Genomic DNA, 16,711 nt, shown 5'->3' on the forward strand with positions numbered 1-16,711 from the left:
AAGACAATTCTTGAAATTTAGACATTTTTTCTTTCACCTTAATATCTTTCACTCTAAAAACGTGATGAATTCCATAAATCTTAACGTAAAAACACATGCTGTTACGCTTTTGTGAATGAACCTGAATTTTCCCACACCCCTTGCACTTGCACACGCCGCACTTGCGCCTTCCATACAAAAATACACTAAACAAGCTCAAAAATTTTAATGCGAATCACAATGCATTAGCCCAGGGTAGCAAGAATTGGATATTCGAATAAAAGGCATGTACTCCGATTCTCAGTACACATTGCTTCCATCATGTTTGTCACATAGCTTCTACCGGATCACTGCGCCGCGGTCCAGACTATACAATTAGAAGCAAGTCTACTTTCTCCTTCTTAGAGGGGAGGAATTATATTAAAAGCTTGGTATATAAGATTAGTTTCTACTTTATTCATAGCGAATTGTATATGTTGTGCTGATAAGGGCACAGGAGTATAGAGGAGAAAATCTTGCTTTGTGAGTTTATTACTTTCAAAAAGTATGTCATGGAATATGGATGAATGAGAGATCAATAGGATGAGGTTTTAAAAAAACCACAACGAAAAAGATCTGCAGTTTTGTAGGAGAAAACTCCAAGCTTATTATTACGCACCAGGCGTGTTATTATAAAAACAAAATGTAATAATTATTTCTTTGAAAACACATACTAACACATATATACAGTAACAAGGTTAATAAAAACTAAAAAAGGTGTTTCAGAATTCTTTTAAAAAATGATAAACTACGAACTTCTCCGCCCTCTTGACGACCAGCATACACCCCACCTGATACAACTTGCTTCATTGTGTCCCATGTTGGGTTTGAAATACAATATTTTGGCTTGTACCTCCAACTAAATATGAATTTCCTCCAGTTAAAAAGTGAAAACTTAACCAGCCTAGTATTCTGGATTAAGTCACTTCCATCATGGTTAAAAGATCCAGCCCTTTTCCAGAGCTTCCTCATATTATCAGGGTAACATCCATGCACCCCAATGAAAGTGTCGCAAATTGCATCCATGGTCATTAGATCAGGGGTTTCGTCTACAGTAGGATGATGATGTAATCTGTCGTCATGACGTAACAACGTCTTCATATGAGGAAACCTACTGATCCACGAAGCTATCATTTGATCAGCCCACGGATGGCAAAGTAATCTATTCGGATCCTGCGCTAAAAATGATTCTACCACATCCTTTGAAAACAAGACCATGCTCTCCTCAGGGCGTACCATACCTTCTTCGAGATGGTGTGTGTACCCCCAATGAAAATTCGGGGTGAATGTTTTGGGCATCTCATGTAAGAAGCGCTTCAAACAAAATAAGTAGTCATCGTCCACTCTCATGAAATAATCAAAGTCAAAATTCATTTTTGCCCACACTAAGTGGTATAAGAACCTTCGACCAAACTCGATGCCGCCGCTTAACTTTTGAAAGTATATGTCTTTGTGTAATTTCGACTCAGATAATGTAGTATTGTAGAAGGTATCGTTGTGTCTTTGAAAGTCAGTGATGAAAATACATTTTGGTACCAACTAAAAAAAAACAAAAATATGATAAGCATCATCCTGAGAAATTCTAAACTATCCTTTCAATGTGTACACACATTGCAAGAAAAAGTTCTCTAAAGTCTGTTCTTTATAACTTAGGACAGTGCAATATTTTTTTGTGCAGAATGTTGTAAGTGTTTGTAAATAGAATTTCTATAAAGCTAAGTTCTCAATTTTTAAGACCTTAAACACGTCCTAAAAACATTTTGTGGCGTATATCATCATACGCATAGATAAATATTGAATTAGACGTTCGAATAAACGCGTGGTGCTTTAAAGGTGAAAAAAGGTTTGCGATTCTTTCACTTTTTTCTTGAAAGTTTGTTTCGAACATTTCAACAAACCGAAATTTAAAATCGTGAAATTTTTCACTTTCGAAATTATAGATAATTCTTGTTTATCAAAATTCTCTTTTTTTTCGTCACATACTCTAAAACGTGATTAACTCCAGAAATACTCCCTACTCTCCTCTCAGCTAAACGAATCACGATGTTTCAAAATATCGATAAATGGAAAGAAATTACTGAAAGGGACTGTTAGATTGGATTGTTTATGAAAATATGAAAATCTTAAAACACATCAAAATGTGAGTTTCATGTCGTATAGTTTGGAAAAGTTTTTTCGCAAATTTTGTAAATATTAACGGGTTTCTCGCTTTTCGCACAAAATTTCGTGTTTTTTTTTCGTGAAAGTGTTTTCTCTAAATTTTGCCCACATCCGCCTTCCATCGCGCCCGCCTTCCATACAGGAATTCACTAAACACGTCTTAATTTTTTTTATGCGGAATCACCATGCATTAGCACAAGGTTGTAAGAATTGGACATTCTAATAAAAGTATGTAAAACACATACCCCATTAGTCGGTACACACTGCTGCCACCATGTTTGTCGTATAGCATCTCTCCGATCACTGCGCCGTGGACCAGACGATACAATTAGAAGCAAGTCTACTTTCTCCTTCGTAGGGGGAGGAATTATATCAAAAGCTTGATAGATAGGATTAGTTTCTAGTTTCTTCATAGCGGATTGTATATGTTGTGTTGATAAGTTTGCAGGAGTATAGAGGAGGAGATCTTCCTTTGTGAGTTCGTTATTTTCAAAAAGTAAGTCATGCAATATCGACGAATGAGAGATCAATAGGATAAGGTTTATAAAAACTACAACGAAAAAGATTTGCTTCAGCTTACTGCTACGAAAGTAGTGACGTAACATCGCTGGATCGGAATATTCTAGAGATAAATAAAAATATATCAGAAATAAATAATTATTAACGAAATTGGTGAAAAATACTGAACGAGAAAATGCAGAGATGCAAGCCATGTTTTTTTATATAAACCACCGTTTGGCCAAAAGAACTGTGTTAAATATCTTCTTTGTTTTAAATATGTTCATTCTGAGAAAATGGTTTAATATTATTGTTTTAATATGACTTCTGATTGCCAGAACATACTTCGCTGTCAAAGTTAAAATTAATGGATCTATTTGTTTGTATAAGAAAGTAGTTCTCTGAACTTATTAGTAAGTATGATATGAATCTTTATATTCTGCAAAATACATACAATAGGATAAGCCAATAAAAAGGGCGTTCCTGGATATAAAGAATCACATGTCTATAGAAAGTTTTCCCACCCACTTATCCACCCAGTAACGCCCTATAATTTTATTAAAAATCATTCAAAGTTAATTAAGGTGGAAATATCACTTCGGTCTCATATTTGTTTGTCTCAGCTCTACGTGACAAAAGCAACTGGATATTACAAAGATGTTACACGACCCTTAATAATTGACTTAAAGGAAAACGATTACTTTTATTTCTTAAGCCCGTCGATTAATAAATATATTTAATGTATGTATATTTTTATATTATATATTTTAGTGCATTATTTTCATTTTCATATGTTCTGGTCTTAATTCTCCGTCAGAATCTATTAAATCGATGTCTTTCAATCCTTCGCCACTTTGAACTCTGCTAATCTTGTCTACAGTTTACAGTGTTTTTTTTATAGAATAACTTATTTCTTTATTTAATTATTATTATTATTTTAATAGGACGAATATCCATTGTAAAATATGGAAGTGCCTGAAAGACAGTTAATAATAAAATAAAAAAAAATAATAAAAAAAAACGATTTTTGGGAGAATTAAGAAATTCAGAAATTTTTGTTCATTGTTTGATTTTTGACGTCATCAGAAACTTGACTATAAGATTTTCTTTGACATTTTCCGAATCAATAATAAAAGTTTGTCGGGAACAATTTTTGTCAGTGACATGATCAGTTTCAACTGATGTTAAAACAGAGAGTGGCGACTGTTGTATTTGCAAGCCGTCGAACATGTCTGAAAAACATCTAAATCATAAGGTATAGATGGAGTGCCACGACTCTCATTATAACCTATTTTAGTCATTTTCCAATATATAATTCATTACTTATCAAAAACATGAGAAAGCCTGAATAGATTTCGTATAATTACAAAAACTTTAGGACCTATATCTGGAAAAACAGGAATTTTCAAGAACAGAATTAAAAACTTATGAAAAAATTTACACTTCTTTATGGAAAAAAATATATTAAAAATTAACAAACAACAATAAAATTTGATGATACAAATAGTATGAAAGAAAAATAAAAGGAGAGAGAAATAATCTTTACCAAGATAACTAGAACTTATTTTTCCCCGCTTCTTCCGTTCACACGATTTCTTCTCAACAACACTTTTTGAGAAGTTTAAAATGAGCATTGAAAATGTATTTGATGTACATTCTAAAATAATTTTTTTTGCTGTATTGTAAAAAGGAGCTCAATTATACATAAAGTATATATGTTCCTTGTTTTTTATTTTGAAGAAGCGAGATAGCAAAATTAGAAAAACAAAACAAAACAGCTGCATATTCATTTTTACTCTTTTCGTGGATTTCAAAACATATTTCAGATGTCCTGCAATTTGTCTGTTTATCTTTTTAATGTTTAAAATTTATTCAACAGCTCCAAAAAAATTTCAATATTTATAATGGAGTTTATGCTTACATAGCAAACCTTTGTAAAGGGGGATTTTCGCGAAGCGAATTGAACGGCGAATTCGCTTTTTAATTTTCACGACAAAATAAATAAATTATTGTTTACATTAGTTAACCGCTTTCTGATTGGTCAACAAACTAGCAGCGAAACCTTTAGCCGCTAAAAAGTAGGAACTGTTTCTACTTTTCAGCGAAGCAAATATTTCAATGCAAAATCAAAACAAACAAAACTGCGCATGCTCAGATACAATTTGCCGTCCAATTCGCCGTTCAATTCGCTTCGTGAAAATCCTCCCTTAAAAGAACTATTTATAAAAGCAACTAAAACGTATGACAATGTTACCCGATAAATTCTAATATCGTCAATAGTATTGTTCTCCTTATTAGATAAATAACTTGTCAAACTGATGATTTTATGTATATTTCCAATATTTCGCAAAATTCTGATAAAAAAACTGTTAAATTAAGCCTTGCTCGTGCTCTTCTTTTGTTCTGACGTTTTATGTTTTATTTTTTAGTTCCTGTTTATAATTTTTCGGAAAATAGCATTTATTTTTGCATGTCAAATGCTCCGCCGTCGACAGGCAGATGTGCAGGTCGGGTGATAAAAAATTTATAATTTTGTTAAAAATGTTTTGAACTATGTAACAACATAAAAAAGGAAGATTCGCATCAAAAATCAAACTCTCGTGAATCGTCTATCGCTTGATGTTTACTTTGTAACTCCACATAAATATTCTTATGCACTCTCAATTTTTTTGTTTGTCAATCTATTAACTATACAAATAATCATTAGATTCAATATGGCTGCCACATTGATCCTCGTACGCGCTAGTTTCGTTATCACGGGACCGCCAAGGTCAACATAATGGTAAAGTGTCCTGGGGACGAAGTTAGTTTTTGTTATAGCTTTCCGTAGCTGGTAATGTTCGCCCATTTGCGCGAAAAAGCTCGATCTGTCATTTTCATCTTACTCGCACCGGGAAAATTAAAATTTGCGCGATAATTAATATGCGCGAAATACGTTCAAAGTTTCATTGCGCGAAAATTAATATGGACAAAATTTAATTTTTTTTTTGCTGTGCGAATATGTAGAAGCTAAAATTTAACTACTATTTATATTTCTTAGCAAAATTTTACTGATAGTTATGATTTTAATATAATTTCAACATGGATACTGTCTTATACTTTATTTGTGGTGTTAGATTCTCATACTTCTTTATCCTGCCAAAATTATAACGTTAACATCTGCTCTGTTTAGAGACAATCCTCTCATTTTTTCAAAACATATAAATTAAAAGTCATAATTTCCCATGGCTTTAAGTAAAAATAATATAAAAAAAAACGAAATAAAGAGGTGAAAAACATTATAACCCGAATTTTTCGATCTTAAGTAACAAAAGATCATCTGAAGTCTAGATCTGAAGTTGCTGGCTGCTTAAATTTATTTATTCAATTTTTTTTTTAATTTTATTTAAGAAGGGAAAAGTAAAAAAAAGGCATATTTTTGGTAACAAAAAACCCCAGAAGTGAAAAACTTCATCCCCAGTGGTTCTTACCTTTTTGACATCGAGGCTGTTAGCCATAATCGGTAACGGCTTTGACATCAGGCATAAGATGAGGATGCTGAAGTGTGCAAAGTTATTTAAATTATTTAATAAGAGGCTGATTTATTTTGTCTCTCATTTGTATGGAAAAAAGTTTGCTGGGATAGGTTTTTTTCTTTCAATTGAAATAGGCAAAAAGTATCTCGTCTTACCAACTGTATTGTCCGACTACACGCAAATTAATACCTCTATTTCATTTTTATTCTTTAATGCTTTATTAATAATTTATTAATTCCCTTATTTTATTTTAAACAAAATCAACGTCATCTACGCGTTCTGGATGTTGGTTTCATTTTTATCGCCATGTATGAATATGATTTTTTTAAAAATCTGGAAGACACTCTTTTTGTAGTGTTATTTTTTCGTGTATACCCTATGTTTCAAATCTTTTTCTTAAAACGGTAGAAGCTCGGCGGTGGAGTGCTACCTTGCTAAAACAAATAGGTGAATCTGAAATAATTTGCAAAAAATACGCAACTATCCAGGTATACTGTGTCATCAATCTCGTTTCCAGGGCATTTTGATTTTAATGAATTTCAAGTCCGTAAAAACGGCTCAGGGGCTAGAAGATCTTGAGGACAAGGTTGCTGTGTCATATGAAGACGAACATTTAGGCGAGAAATCGGTGCCTTCAATTCTTCTTTAAACAGGTTTGGCAATAGTTTCTGCCATCATAAATACACATAAAGCTTACCTTCCACTTCAAAACACAACTTTTTTTTTTTAATTAATTAATCTTAATCTTTTGGACTGAGTTATTTTTATAAGAGAATTATTAAGATTAAACAAACAAAATTAAAGAGGCTTCTTGCGTACAAATCCAGGATTCATATCTTTATCTTGTTCGTCCATGCAGAACGTTCTTTAAATTTGTGGTAATTAGGTTATTTTTCGTCGCCGATTATTTAGCTACTCAAAGAATCCTTATAGAAATCGTGAAGTAAAAAGTGCCCTCAATGCATAAAGGGAAAGTCTTGTGGAAATATGTTGGACCTAGCAGTCACAGCTACATAAATAGGATGTTCTAAATATAAATAAAAGTGGAATATTTTATAAGTTAATGATAATCGTACTAGATCGGCCATCCATTTTAAAACAGAAAATGGTTGAATTTTTCCAGGATTATTCCAGGATTTTTTTGGAATATTTTCATTTAAAACAAAACAAAAAACAAAACTTTCCACTTGAAAAAAAAAGTTCGACTAAACTTTTCACGGAAGAGAAAAACATGGTGTTAAAAAATGATGTGTGGCTTTCTCCCTAGCCTAGAAATGCTTACAAAAAAGAGCGTAGTGACCTTACTGTATAGTGGATGATCCCAAAAATGTGACTAATAAACATCCGTCATTATTAACCTAGTGCACAGCAAATTGTCTCTTTTGAAATTAATTTGGCGGGGTCCAGACCCTTAATAAAAGAATGGCTACGTGTATGGAAGTTTGAGTACTTTTTGAGTAATTTTTCCTTATAATTGGTTACCTGGTGGAAGTATGTTAGAAACAAGTTTGAACGATGTACGTATCTTAATAAACTCTAATAATAATATCCTACCCACGAAGTAAAACTTTCACCCTAGTCTCTTCACTTTATTTCAGTTAAATTGCTTCTCTTTTCAAAGAGTGCAAATAGTTCTTTATAGTTGAACAATATGTCTTTAAACCTTTATTGTTGTTTTTAACAATTTTGTTTATTCGCATAAAAGAAAACATATATAGATTATACTTGAATGTCGAGTTATGCAATATAAACAATGTGCACAAGAATTTTAAAACGTTGTTGAAATATAGGTAAAACAAGAGAATAAAAATAACAATGAAAATAATAATGATAAAATAAATAATAATAAAATAATTTAGGATATTATGGTAATACAACAGATGCATATAGGAGACTTTTTCGCCTATCAGTTGTTTATGAGTGATAACTAAACAACAATACGCTATTCATTCATTTAGTCATTCGTCTTTTTACTGCAGCACTTTGGTAACCTGGCTTATCTTTTTTAACAAACACTCTATTTTTATTTCGTTTTTTTATCAAACACAAATAATCAAACAAACTCGACTTACCTTTGGCGTGGATGATTAAGGCAAGTTTAAATTTGCCATCTGTGCATGTATAAACGTCTGTTATTTGATGTTTTTAATTTTACCTTATATAAAATCCTAACAGAACAAAAACAAGGATTCGAAATCTTTTTAAGATCTGGGAGAATCATTGCCACGTTCTCGTAGCACATAGCATCAAAACTTAGCAACGTGGTTTGTCCTGGCCTTAGCTTTTTAGGACAATGTTTCTTTCAAAAAAGGAGTTTGCCAGACCCAAAAAACTGCGTGACGATGCCACACTGAACAATTGTATTTTTAAGGTCATGTAGAGCGTTAATTAGTTTAATAGGAGATTAATTTCGTCTAATTTCTCCTACCACGATGATTTCCTAATTAAAACAGTAAAAAAAAAGGACTCCTTTCGTTAAGGAAATTACAAAGTTGTTATAAAAATTCGACTCTTTTTTTCACAACCTTATCTACAGCGACTTTTTCTTCTTTTTTCCATATAAAAATCACATTTAGCACAGCTGCAGAAATAAAAACGAAATTAAATAGTTTTATAATCTCTGAAATAAAACCACTTTAAAACTTAATTGTAAATCCATATGACTGAACTTTTAATTTACACTGGAAATAATACTTGTCGATGTGCGTACAACAGCTTTTTTTTTTTAAAAAAAAATACGACATTTAACGCTCACTCACCGTCTTTGTTTGTTTTAGTTTTAATGTAACATCAGAGATGAAAAGCAACACCTGGTTCACACATGCTATCGTGTATAAAACATTGAATGTTTCACAAAGAACACGGAGCAATACAGTTTAAATTGGAGAAACCTTTTCATATAAAAATGCATGCTATGACATTCTCAAATTGTAAATTTACGCGACGCCTATAACCCAGCATGCGTTTGTAATATAACGCTAATGTTAACCAGCCATAAAATATTAATAATAAAAAAAATATTAATTAGCTGCTATTATACTGAATCTATTTTAAAAACTAAGCCTGTCTTTTTTGCGTTGTCTGGTAAAATAGCCAGTGTGTTAATATGTCTTTTACTAGGTTTCTTTTGATATATATCTCCCTCACCTCGTTCCCAGCGCCTATTGTCTTTTTTTATATCAAGCCAGCGTGACCAACATGTTTGTATCGATGTCAGAAAAGATACTACTAGATACTGTAGATGCCTCGGGGACCAGGTTGAATTCCCCCCTACAAATTATACACAATAATAGGAAATTAACAACTCAAACAACAAACCGCGGTCGGTTTGAATACACGCATTAGGAATAAACATTTCAGACTACACGTTCGTGCAAAAATATGTCGATATAACACTGATCTAGATATTAATGAAAAAAATAATAACCCGCAATTCCAGTTACATTACCTGCATATTCGTAAATTTTGTATTTGAGGAGGGCGGGATAAAACACAAACAAAATTGTTCATAAGCTAATTAGAACATGGTGTTTCAAAAGAGGAAAAAAAAGCCAAGAATAAACCCAGTCTTTGACGTGTTAAGATTAAAGCTTTGGGGGGACAATGCGATTTTTTCATCCGCATGCAATGCGATTTTGTTGCATTGCACGCGGATGAAAAAATCGCATCGTGAAATGATGCGATTTTTTTCGTGTAATGCGACTAAATTCGTCAAAAAAATTGTTGCACGGAATCAAATCGATTTGATTTCTTGCAGGCAACATGCAACAAAGTTTCTGGTTGTTGCTTCGTCTCCCATGGTTTGCAACATTTTTTTTGCTGCATGATGATAATCTACCAATCAGAATACGGTATTTTCTCCAATCATTTTCTGCATAATGCTGAATAATCATAACGAAAAGTTCGTAGGAAAAGAATTGTTGTTGTTGTGTAGTAGAAAAATTAAAAATGAACGAGCAAAAAAAAACGAGAACTCATAAACTTTTATGGAGAAAATCCAATACTGTGGAAAAATGACGATCCAGATCACAACAATAAACAGAAAAGATACAGGTGGCGAGACGAGAGCGACATTTTGACCTTGCAATGCAACAAAATCGCATTGCATGCAGATAAAAAAATCGCATCATCCCCCCAAAGCTTAAGATTGTAGGAGGTCGTCAACCTTCTGCATGCTTTAAAATTTTATCAAACATTCTGATCACTCCGGACAAGAGCTTCTTTTCAAAAATGTTTTTCCAGTGCGCGTGAGAGCTTATTTCAAAAGAATATGCTGAAAGAAAGCAAACCGAATAAGTGTTTTGCTTTCGTGACAGCGCATGTGAAAACATATATACGATGGCTCCTATGGCTCACTTCTCTTCTTAATAAAAAACACTTTTCTTCTTAGTCAAAACACTTCTCTTTACTCCTCCGAAATCTTCTCTTAGGTTCGAAACACTTCTCTTCCAAAGTTTGAAACACTTCTCTTCCAAAGTTTGAAACACTTCTGTTCTATGAACTCAAAAAACTCCCAGACCTAATTCTAGTCTGGAATATTGATTGAGCTGGTTTTAAATAAATGACAACCCTCGTCGTCCTCAGGCATTTTTGCCTTTTCGAAATAAAACGGGTGACAGCTAAAATCCCTAGGGACCAGGATGAATAAATAACATACCGGCTCCTGGCCAAAAAAAAGATCTAGTTTTCTTAGTAATCAATAACTGTCCAGATATTGTGTGTGTGTCCACTACACATACTTTAGATAAAAATATCTTTTTTAATGCACCCACTAAATTCTAACCAGGTTGGTCAGTATTCTTACTTTTCTGTTGTTCTCAACAAAGGAACTATTGTTTTTAACCTAGAATCCTAGCCTAACATTCTTATAAAGCATATTCATTAGGGTCAACGCTTTAGGACTCTGGGCAGCCATTTATTTTGCCATTTATTGTGTCCATTGATAAAATTAATTACTCTGCTACTAATCTGAATTGATCAGTGATATTATTTTATTCATGCACATGCTACGGGGCCTGCTACAATAAGCTGTCCGTAAATTGAGCACGTGTTTGCCTAGTATACTTCTTGCGAAAAGTGAAATAATATACACAAACCATAGGTGTAAAATTACGGACCAGATTTTAAATTTTTGTCGCGAAAAAAAAGTTTAAGGACACATGCGAAGAAGTATTTAGTGCAGAAGAGAAGTGTGAGAATACAGAAGAGAACTGTTTGGATCATAGAAAAGAAGTGTTTTTAAATTTGAAGAGAAGTAAGCCATAGGGGCCATCGTATTTATGTTTTCACATGCGCGTATCGTACATAAAATACATAAATTTTATATTTTTCATAATTTCCCCACATAAAGTTAGAACTTTATATGTTAATACAACATTGTCTAGATAAAACACAATAAATTATACAACACAAATTCTTAGCTTGTTTCCTTGTTCGTTTGTTTCGCTGAAAAGAAGAAAGAAAGATTTTCCCTGCATAAAAGAATATTACGTATTGTAACATAAAAACACTTTAAAACATGCTTCTCTTTAAGTCATAAAAAGTAAAAGTCGAAGTATCGCATGTAGAGAAAGGATGTTGTGTGGGTAAAGGGATGACCTAAGAAACAAAGGGCTTCATCAGACGCACAGGCCTTGTTTCTTTTACCGCTTTCTGCTCGGTTAGTGAAATCGATCCGTGATAGAATCAAAACAACCCGACCTGGCGTAAGCGGTCGGTCATTTTTAAGGCTCTGTTTATAACGAAAGGGTTACCTCTATAAAATTCTTTCTCGATTTGTTTGTTGGCCATGCTTAACAGATTTCAAAACAGATAATATTAAGATCAACATTTTTAGTCACAGTTCTGCCTTTGATAATTATTACTTTCTTCTTTGGCTTCCAAAGAATTTGGGTCAATATTAGGGCGGTGATTTTGCCGAGAAATTCTCACTAATTGGCAAAACCATGAAAAATAATGACGTAATTTATGGCATAAATGTCACACTTAAGGATTTATGGCAGTTATTCATAAGCAAAGCAGATGAGCTCGTGGAAAGAAATGGACTATTTCTTATTGTTAACAGTCTGGATTTTACAAGGGGCAATACGGGTTGGTAGGAATTCTGATTGGTATAGCACTCTTGACGACGGGCCGATATGTATTGCCCGTCGTCAAGAAAGATGGTAGCTTAAAATGTAAACAAGCACGAAAAGGTTTCAAGAAGCATTCGAAATAATTATTATCAAGTCCTACAACACATTTATAAAAAAAAAAACATTTTCATAGTTTAGCCGTCAAGTTTAACTGTTAAAATAACAAAACACAGCAAAATTCTGTCTGGATGCTTCTTCAACATACTAGTTGACTAGCTACTTATAGCTGCTACATTGTCGATAAAAAAACGATGTTTTGATATCCAGTTTTATCAAAAATTTATACTAAATAAGGACGACGAATATGTAACAAATTTCCCGGCATTTTCAGACTCGTTCCTTCGGATTTTTGTTTACTCAGTCAATATAAAAATCGTCGAAGCCCATGTTATTCTTAGCTAGCTAAATTTTAGTTGCACATTTAACTTTTCACATTCTTCTTTAAGTGTCCAACATCGTAATGTTTTGTTTACAAAGATTTATTCTTTAGGGACTTTCGAATTCTGCATAGAATGTTTGTTTTTAGACAGGACTGTTTCGAATTTTGACCTCGAGTGTTAACGAAAGTAGTGCTAGTGGATTAAATTATTAAAATAATACACCTTAAACCAAAATTCTTATTTTTATCTAACTTAGATGGTTAACAAATACAATAATAAACGATTACCTGTTGCTGTACCGAAAATATCGGCCTCAGTCATTGCACCGACCTTAGCTACAACCCGTTCGGAACTTAGACCTCGGGCAATATTTTGTGGTACAGCCTGGGGTAATCGGTTATTATTGTATTAGTACAGTGCGTTAATTGGCTCTTCTCAGAGAATCTGGTTGCAAAATTTGTGCCAACAGTAAGTTATATATACGCTGATGTTTATGTGCGTGACAATGCCTTTCAAATTCATGACTGAAAAAATTTATAACGAACAACATTTCTGTCAAAGGAGCATTTCTTATCTAACTTGAAAAATTGTGGCTTAAGCAGTAAGCCGTAATGAAGAGCGTAAACAGCAATATTTGTCTTTTAAAGATGAAAATATTAATGCTTTAATGGTAGATATTTGGCTCAGGACACTCTCACTGTAAGTATAATTGTAGGACTCCGAAGTAGAGAGTTTTTTAGCAGGAGCACATTGACATTAGGACAAGGATGTTAGAATTTTCATATTTAACTTGTTTGAAAAGAAGCAAAAAATATTTGGAGATTATTTCTAATCAAGAACAATTTACCTTAATCAGTGATGCTGTTAGAGCCGGTTTATCATAGGTAGATAACAGATACAGGGCCAACACTGCAATTTTAGATGACGAATTGCTTAAAAAGAATGCAAATATTGCTGAGGGTGAGTATTTGGTATCCGTTGTGAAAGCTTGGGATGCCAACAATTTTTATGGTTCTGCGGTTCTGTGCAGTTATTTCCAATGAGTAAGAACAGCTTATGTTATCTTAAGCGGTTCTTTTCTTGTGAATAAGTCAAGCAAATTTCAAGCAAAATTGACGATGGCTTAGTTGTGGGTTTTATCATTTAATACTGGATAGTTTACATCATACGTGCATCACATGTCAATCATGTCTAGTAAACATAGCTATCACCAACATGATTAAGCCCATTACAGTTGAAAGCATTGCGACGCAAAAGTGCAAGAAAAGGTGAACATTATCTCCCTTTAAATTTTAATCCAAGCTTTTTTCCACACTTTTTTCACTGTTTGGTTACGTATTGGTTACTTGAATTACTTGTTTGTGGTTATGAGTTAAAACGTGTATATGAAGTTCTCGAGTATTCATGTGTCTGGTTATTTAAAACTTTATGTTACAAAAAATCAAGACATCAGGATGACTACAACGTACCCTGTTGAGCAACAGATGCGAAAAGCCAAAACAATACTGTGTGCGGGCAGCTTGGAATAAATGTTTAAACTCATAAGGAAAAAGGTATAATTTATCATTACCAGGTTTTTTAGACGTAACACCGCCGAACATGGCTTCCAAAAACCTCCAGGACTACACGGAAGATGGTGCAGAAGTTACACCGCAGAAATGTGCTGTAATGACTAATAAAAGGACTGGTAACGTTAAAAAAAGAGAGGATGTACCTGATCTTCAACAGCAGTTACTTAAAGGATGGTGATAAAGTGGCAATGATCAAGAGGAATGATGGTGGTGGTGGTGGTGTGGTAGGTATTAAACAAAAAAAACACGGGTACAAAAACCTTTAAAGCATTGTGCCAAAATTCGTCAATTACATTAGATAACGCAAAAATTGTGATTGCGAAATTTGCTTATGAGGTTACCCGTGTGTTGCACGAACACTTTCCGCCGAAGTACCGCGAGCCTAAAGTATACTTGCAATTAACAGATACAGACTCGGTGTATCTGTTAATTAGTGCGAAAATTAAAAATCCTGAAGAGAGGAAAGATTTTGATGAGGATGTTCATGCTACTTTATAGCTTATATTAAAAATATAGATTATACTAATGTGAATAATGTTAAGTCTTTGTAAATATTACATGATGAATAATTTTTTTACTTTTCACAAGAGTATGCGGAAAACCATGCAGAAATGTTGGCTTCAAATGTCAAAGGATACTATCTCACGCTCATGAAGCCCGATGTATGCATCAATAGTGATAAAGCCTATGTTCAAGATCAAATCAAGTCATCACGTCGACATAAGGGTATATCACATAACCAAACTATGAGAAAAAAAACATTTTGCTGAGAGAATATACGAATATTGTGAAGAAAATGAATATGACAAAGTGGAGGTGAGAAGAATCGAAACAAAAACAGGTACATATTTTTAATTTAAGCTTGAGCCTATTACGAACGGACATTGATAGGTTTTTGCTTGATATATCAAAATTAATGTACAGTAGCAATCCTGTGTTTTCATATGAGAAAGACCTTTTGGAGGACTGTTTGTTTTCTGAATTATAAGGTTTTTTGTTAAACGGTCTTGAATTTATTGCCATTTCATTCTTGGTGCCGGATGGACGCAATAGAAAAACGCAATTTTTAATTTTTTTTAAATTTTTTTCACTTAAATATATATCTATATTATAATACCCGTACATATCTGTCTGTCTGTCAAGCAAAATGGTAGCTTAGCTGCGTAATAGCGAGAAGCACGCAATGCGGTATAAAAAGGACGGGCGAACCCGTGGATTTTCCACGGGCCAACGACTAGTTCTATCAAAACGACTAAAGATTTCGAAATCATTTTTTTTAGTTCAGTATTATTTTGCACCTACTGAAAATATCCAAATTGTTTTTTAATAGCTTTTTAATTGGTATTGCGCCAAAAGTTTCTCTTTTCATAGTTTCGGATAGACATTACCAATTTTATCGATTTTAATTGTCATATTTATATTACAAATTTGACTTACTGTCATTTTTTCTCTTTAAAACCGTTCAATTTTGTCGAACACTATAATGCGTTATCCATAATGGATATACAAGATGTCCATCAGATGAACGTTACTGCTAACACTTCATGTATAAGTATAATATTATATTTATACCTAAAGTCTTATCAGAAACGTTCATCTGTACTTCCTGATTAATTGTGTCTAAATGTTCTATTTATACTTTTAGGTGAAAGACAACCCGCAACCTTCCATAAGAAAGTATTGACACAGCTTGGAACAAAATCAACTTATTTCAAGATGGCGTCATGTCCCTACCTCGTGGACATAAATATTTGCGCCTAATATATGAATCAAATGAAACGCAAGTCGGAGACGGTTTATGTTGATACAAACATTTAGATGTACTTATTCAACTTAAAAACAGAATTATCAATGAGCACCCAGATTTAAAAGAACGCGTTAAACAAGTTTGATTTTAAACAAAATGAAATGGAAGTCCTGACAAGTAAAAACGACAAGTAAGCTGGGAAACAGTTATATAATCATTTACTTTGTCTTCACAAGTAAAACGGCAAGTAAGCTTGACTTCTCCCTCTGCTCTAACTACAACGTGATTGAACCTTGTGTCGTGTTGATTTGTTTGTGATGGATAAAGTGAAGAAACAGCTATTAAAATGAACGTTTAAAAATACAAACATATATTTACTTTTGAATTTATTTATCTATATATTTATTTTTATTCTATTTTATTTTTTTATCATGGCTTATAAAAAAAATATGAAAAAGATTGGGATTGTATTATGAATATATGTTCACGGAAAGAAAGAAAATAATTTACTGTTAAATTTCTGTTTTGGTATGATCACAGTTTATCGAAAATAATAAATAGACGACTTTGTTTTTTAATAAAATGTCCGTAACCAACAGCTGCTTTGAACAACGAGCCAAGCTTTCTTTAGAATGAATATTTTAGAATGCTTTCTAAAATTCCGTCCCCGATCCCGTCCCGTTGGTGC

At 33.1% G+C, this 16,711-nt stretch overlaps 1 protein-coding gene across 5 annotated transcripts; it reads right to left on the bottom strand.

Moving 5' to 3' along the window:
- Positions 1 to 623: 623 nt before the first annotated feature.
- On the bottom strand, positions 624 to 9,067 carry LOC130622994 (uncharacterized). Of its 5 annotated transcripts, none has more exons than XM_057438468.1 (3): positions 8,951 to 9,067; positions 2,424 to 2,800; positions 624 to 1,557 (listed from the first exon to the last, which is right to left on the bottom strand). In XM_057438468.1, the coding sequence occupies exons 2-3, from the start codon at positions 2,781 to 2,783 to the stop codon at positions 727 to 729; spliced, it is 1,191 nt and encodes a 396-aa protein (XP_057294451.1). In that variant the 5' UTR covers positions 2,784 to 2,800; positions 8,951 to 9,067; the 3' UTR covers positions 624 to 726. The 5 variants fall into 5 exon arrangements, with proteins under 5 accessions (XP_057294451.1, XP_057294449.1, XP_057294450.1 ...); XM_057438466.1 differs by lacking the exon at positions 8,951 to 9,067 and adding an exon at positions 8,264 to 8,653; XM_057438467.1 differs by lacking the exon at positions 8,951 to 9,067 and adding an exon at positions 7,746 to 8,132.
- Between the last annotated feature and the right edge of the window lie 7,644 nt (positions 9,068 to 16,711).

The sequence above is a fragment of the Hydractinia symbiolongicarpus genome, chromosome 13, assembly GCF_029227915.1.
Source record: "Hydractinia symbiolongicarpus strain clone_291-10 chromosome 13, HSymV2.1, whole genome shotgun sequence".
Lineage (NCBI taxonomy): Eukaryota > Metazoa > Cnidaria > Hydrozoa > Anthoathecata > Hydractiniidae > Hydractinia > Hydractinia symbiolongicarpus.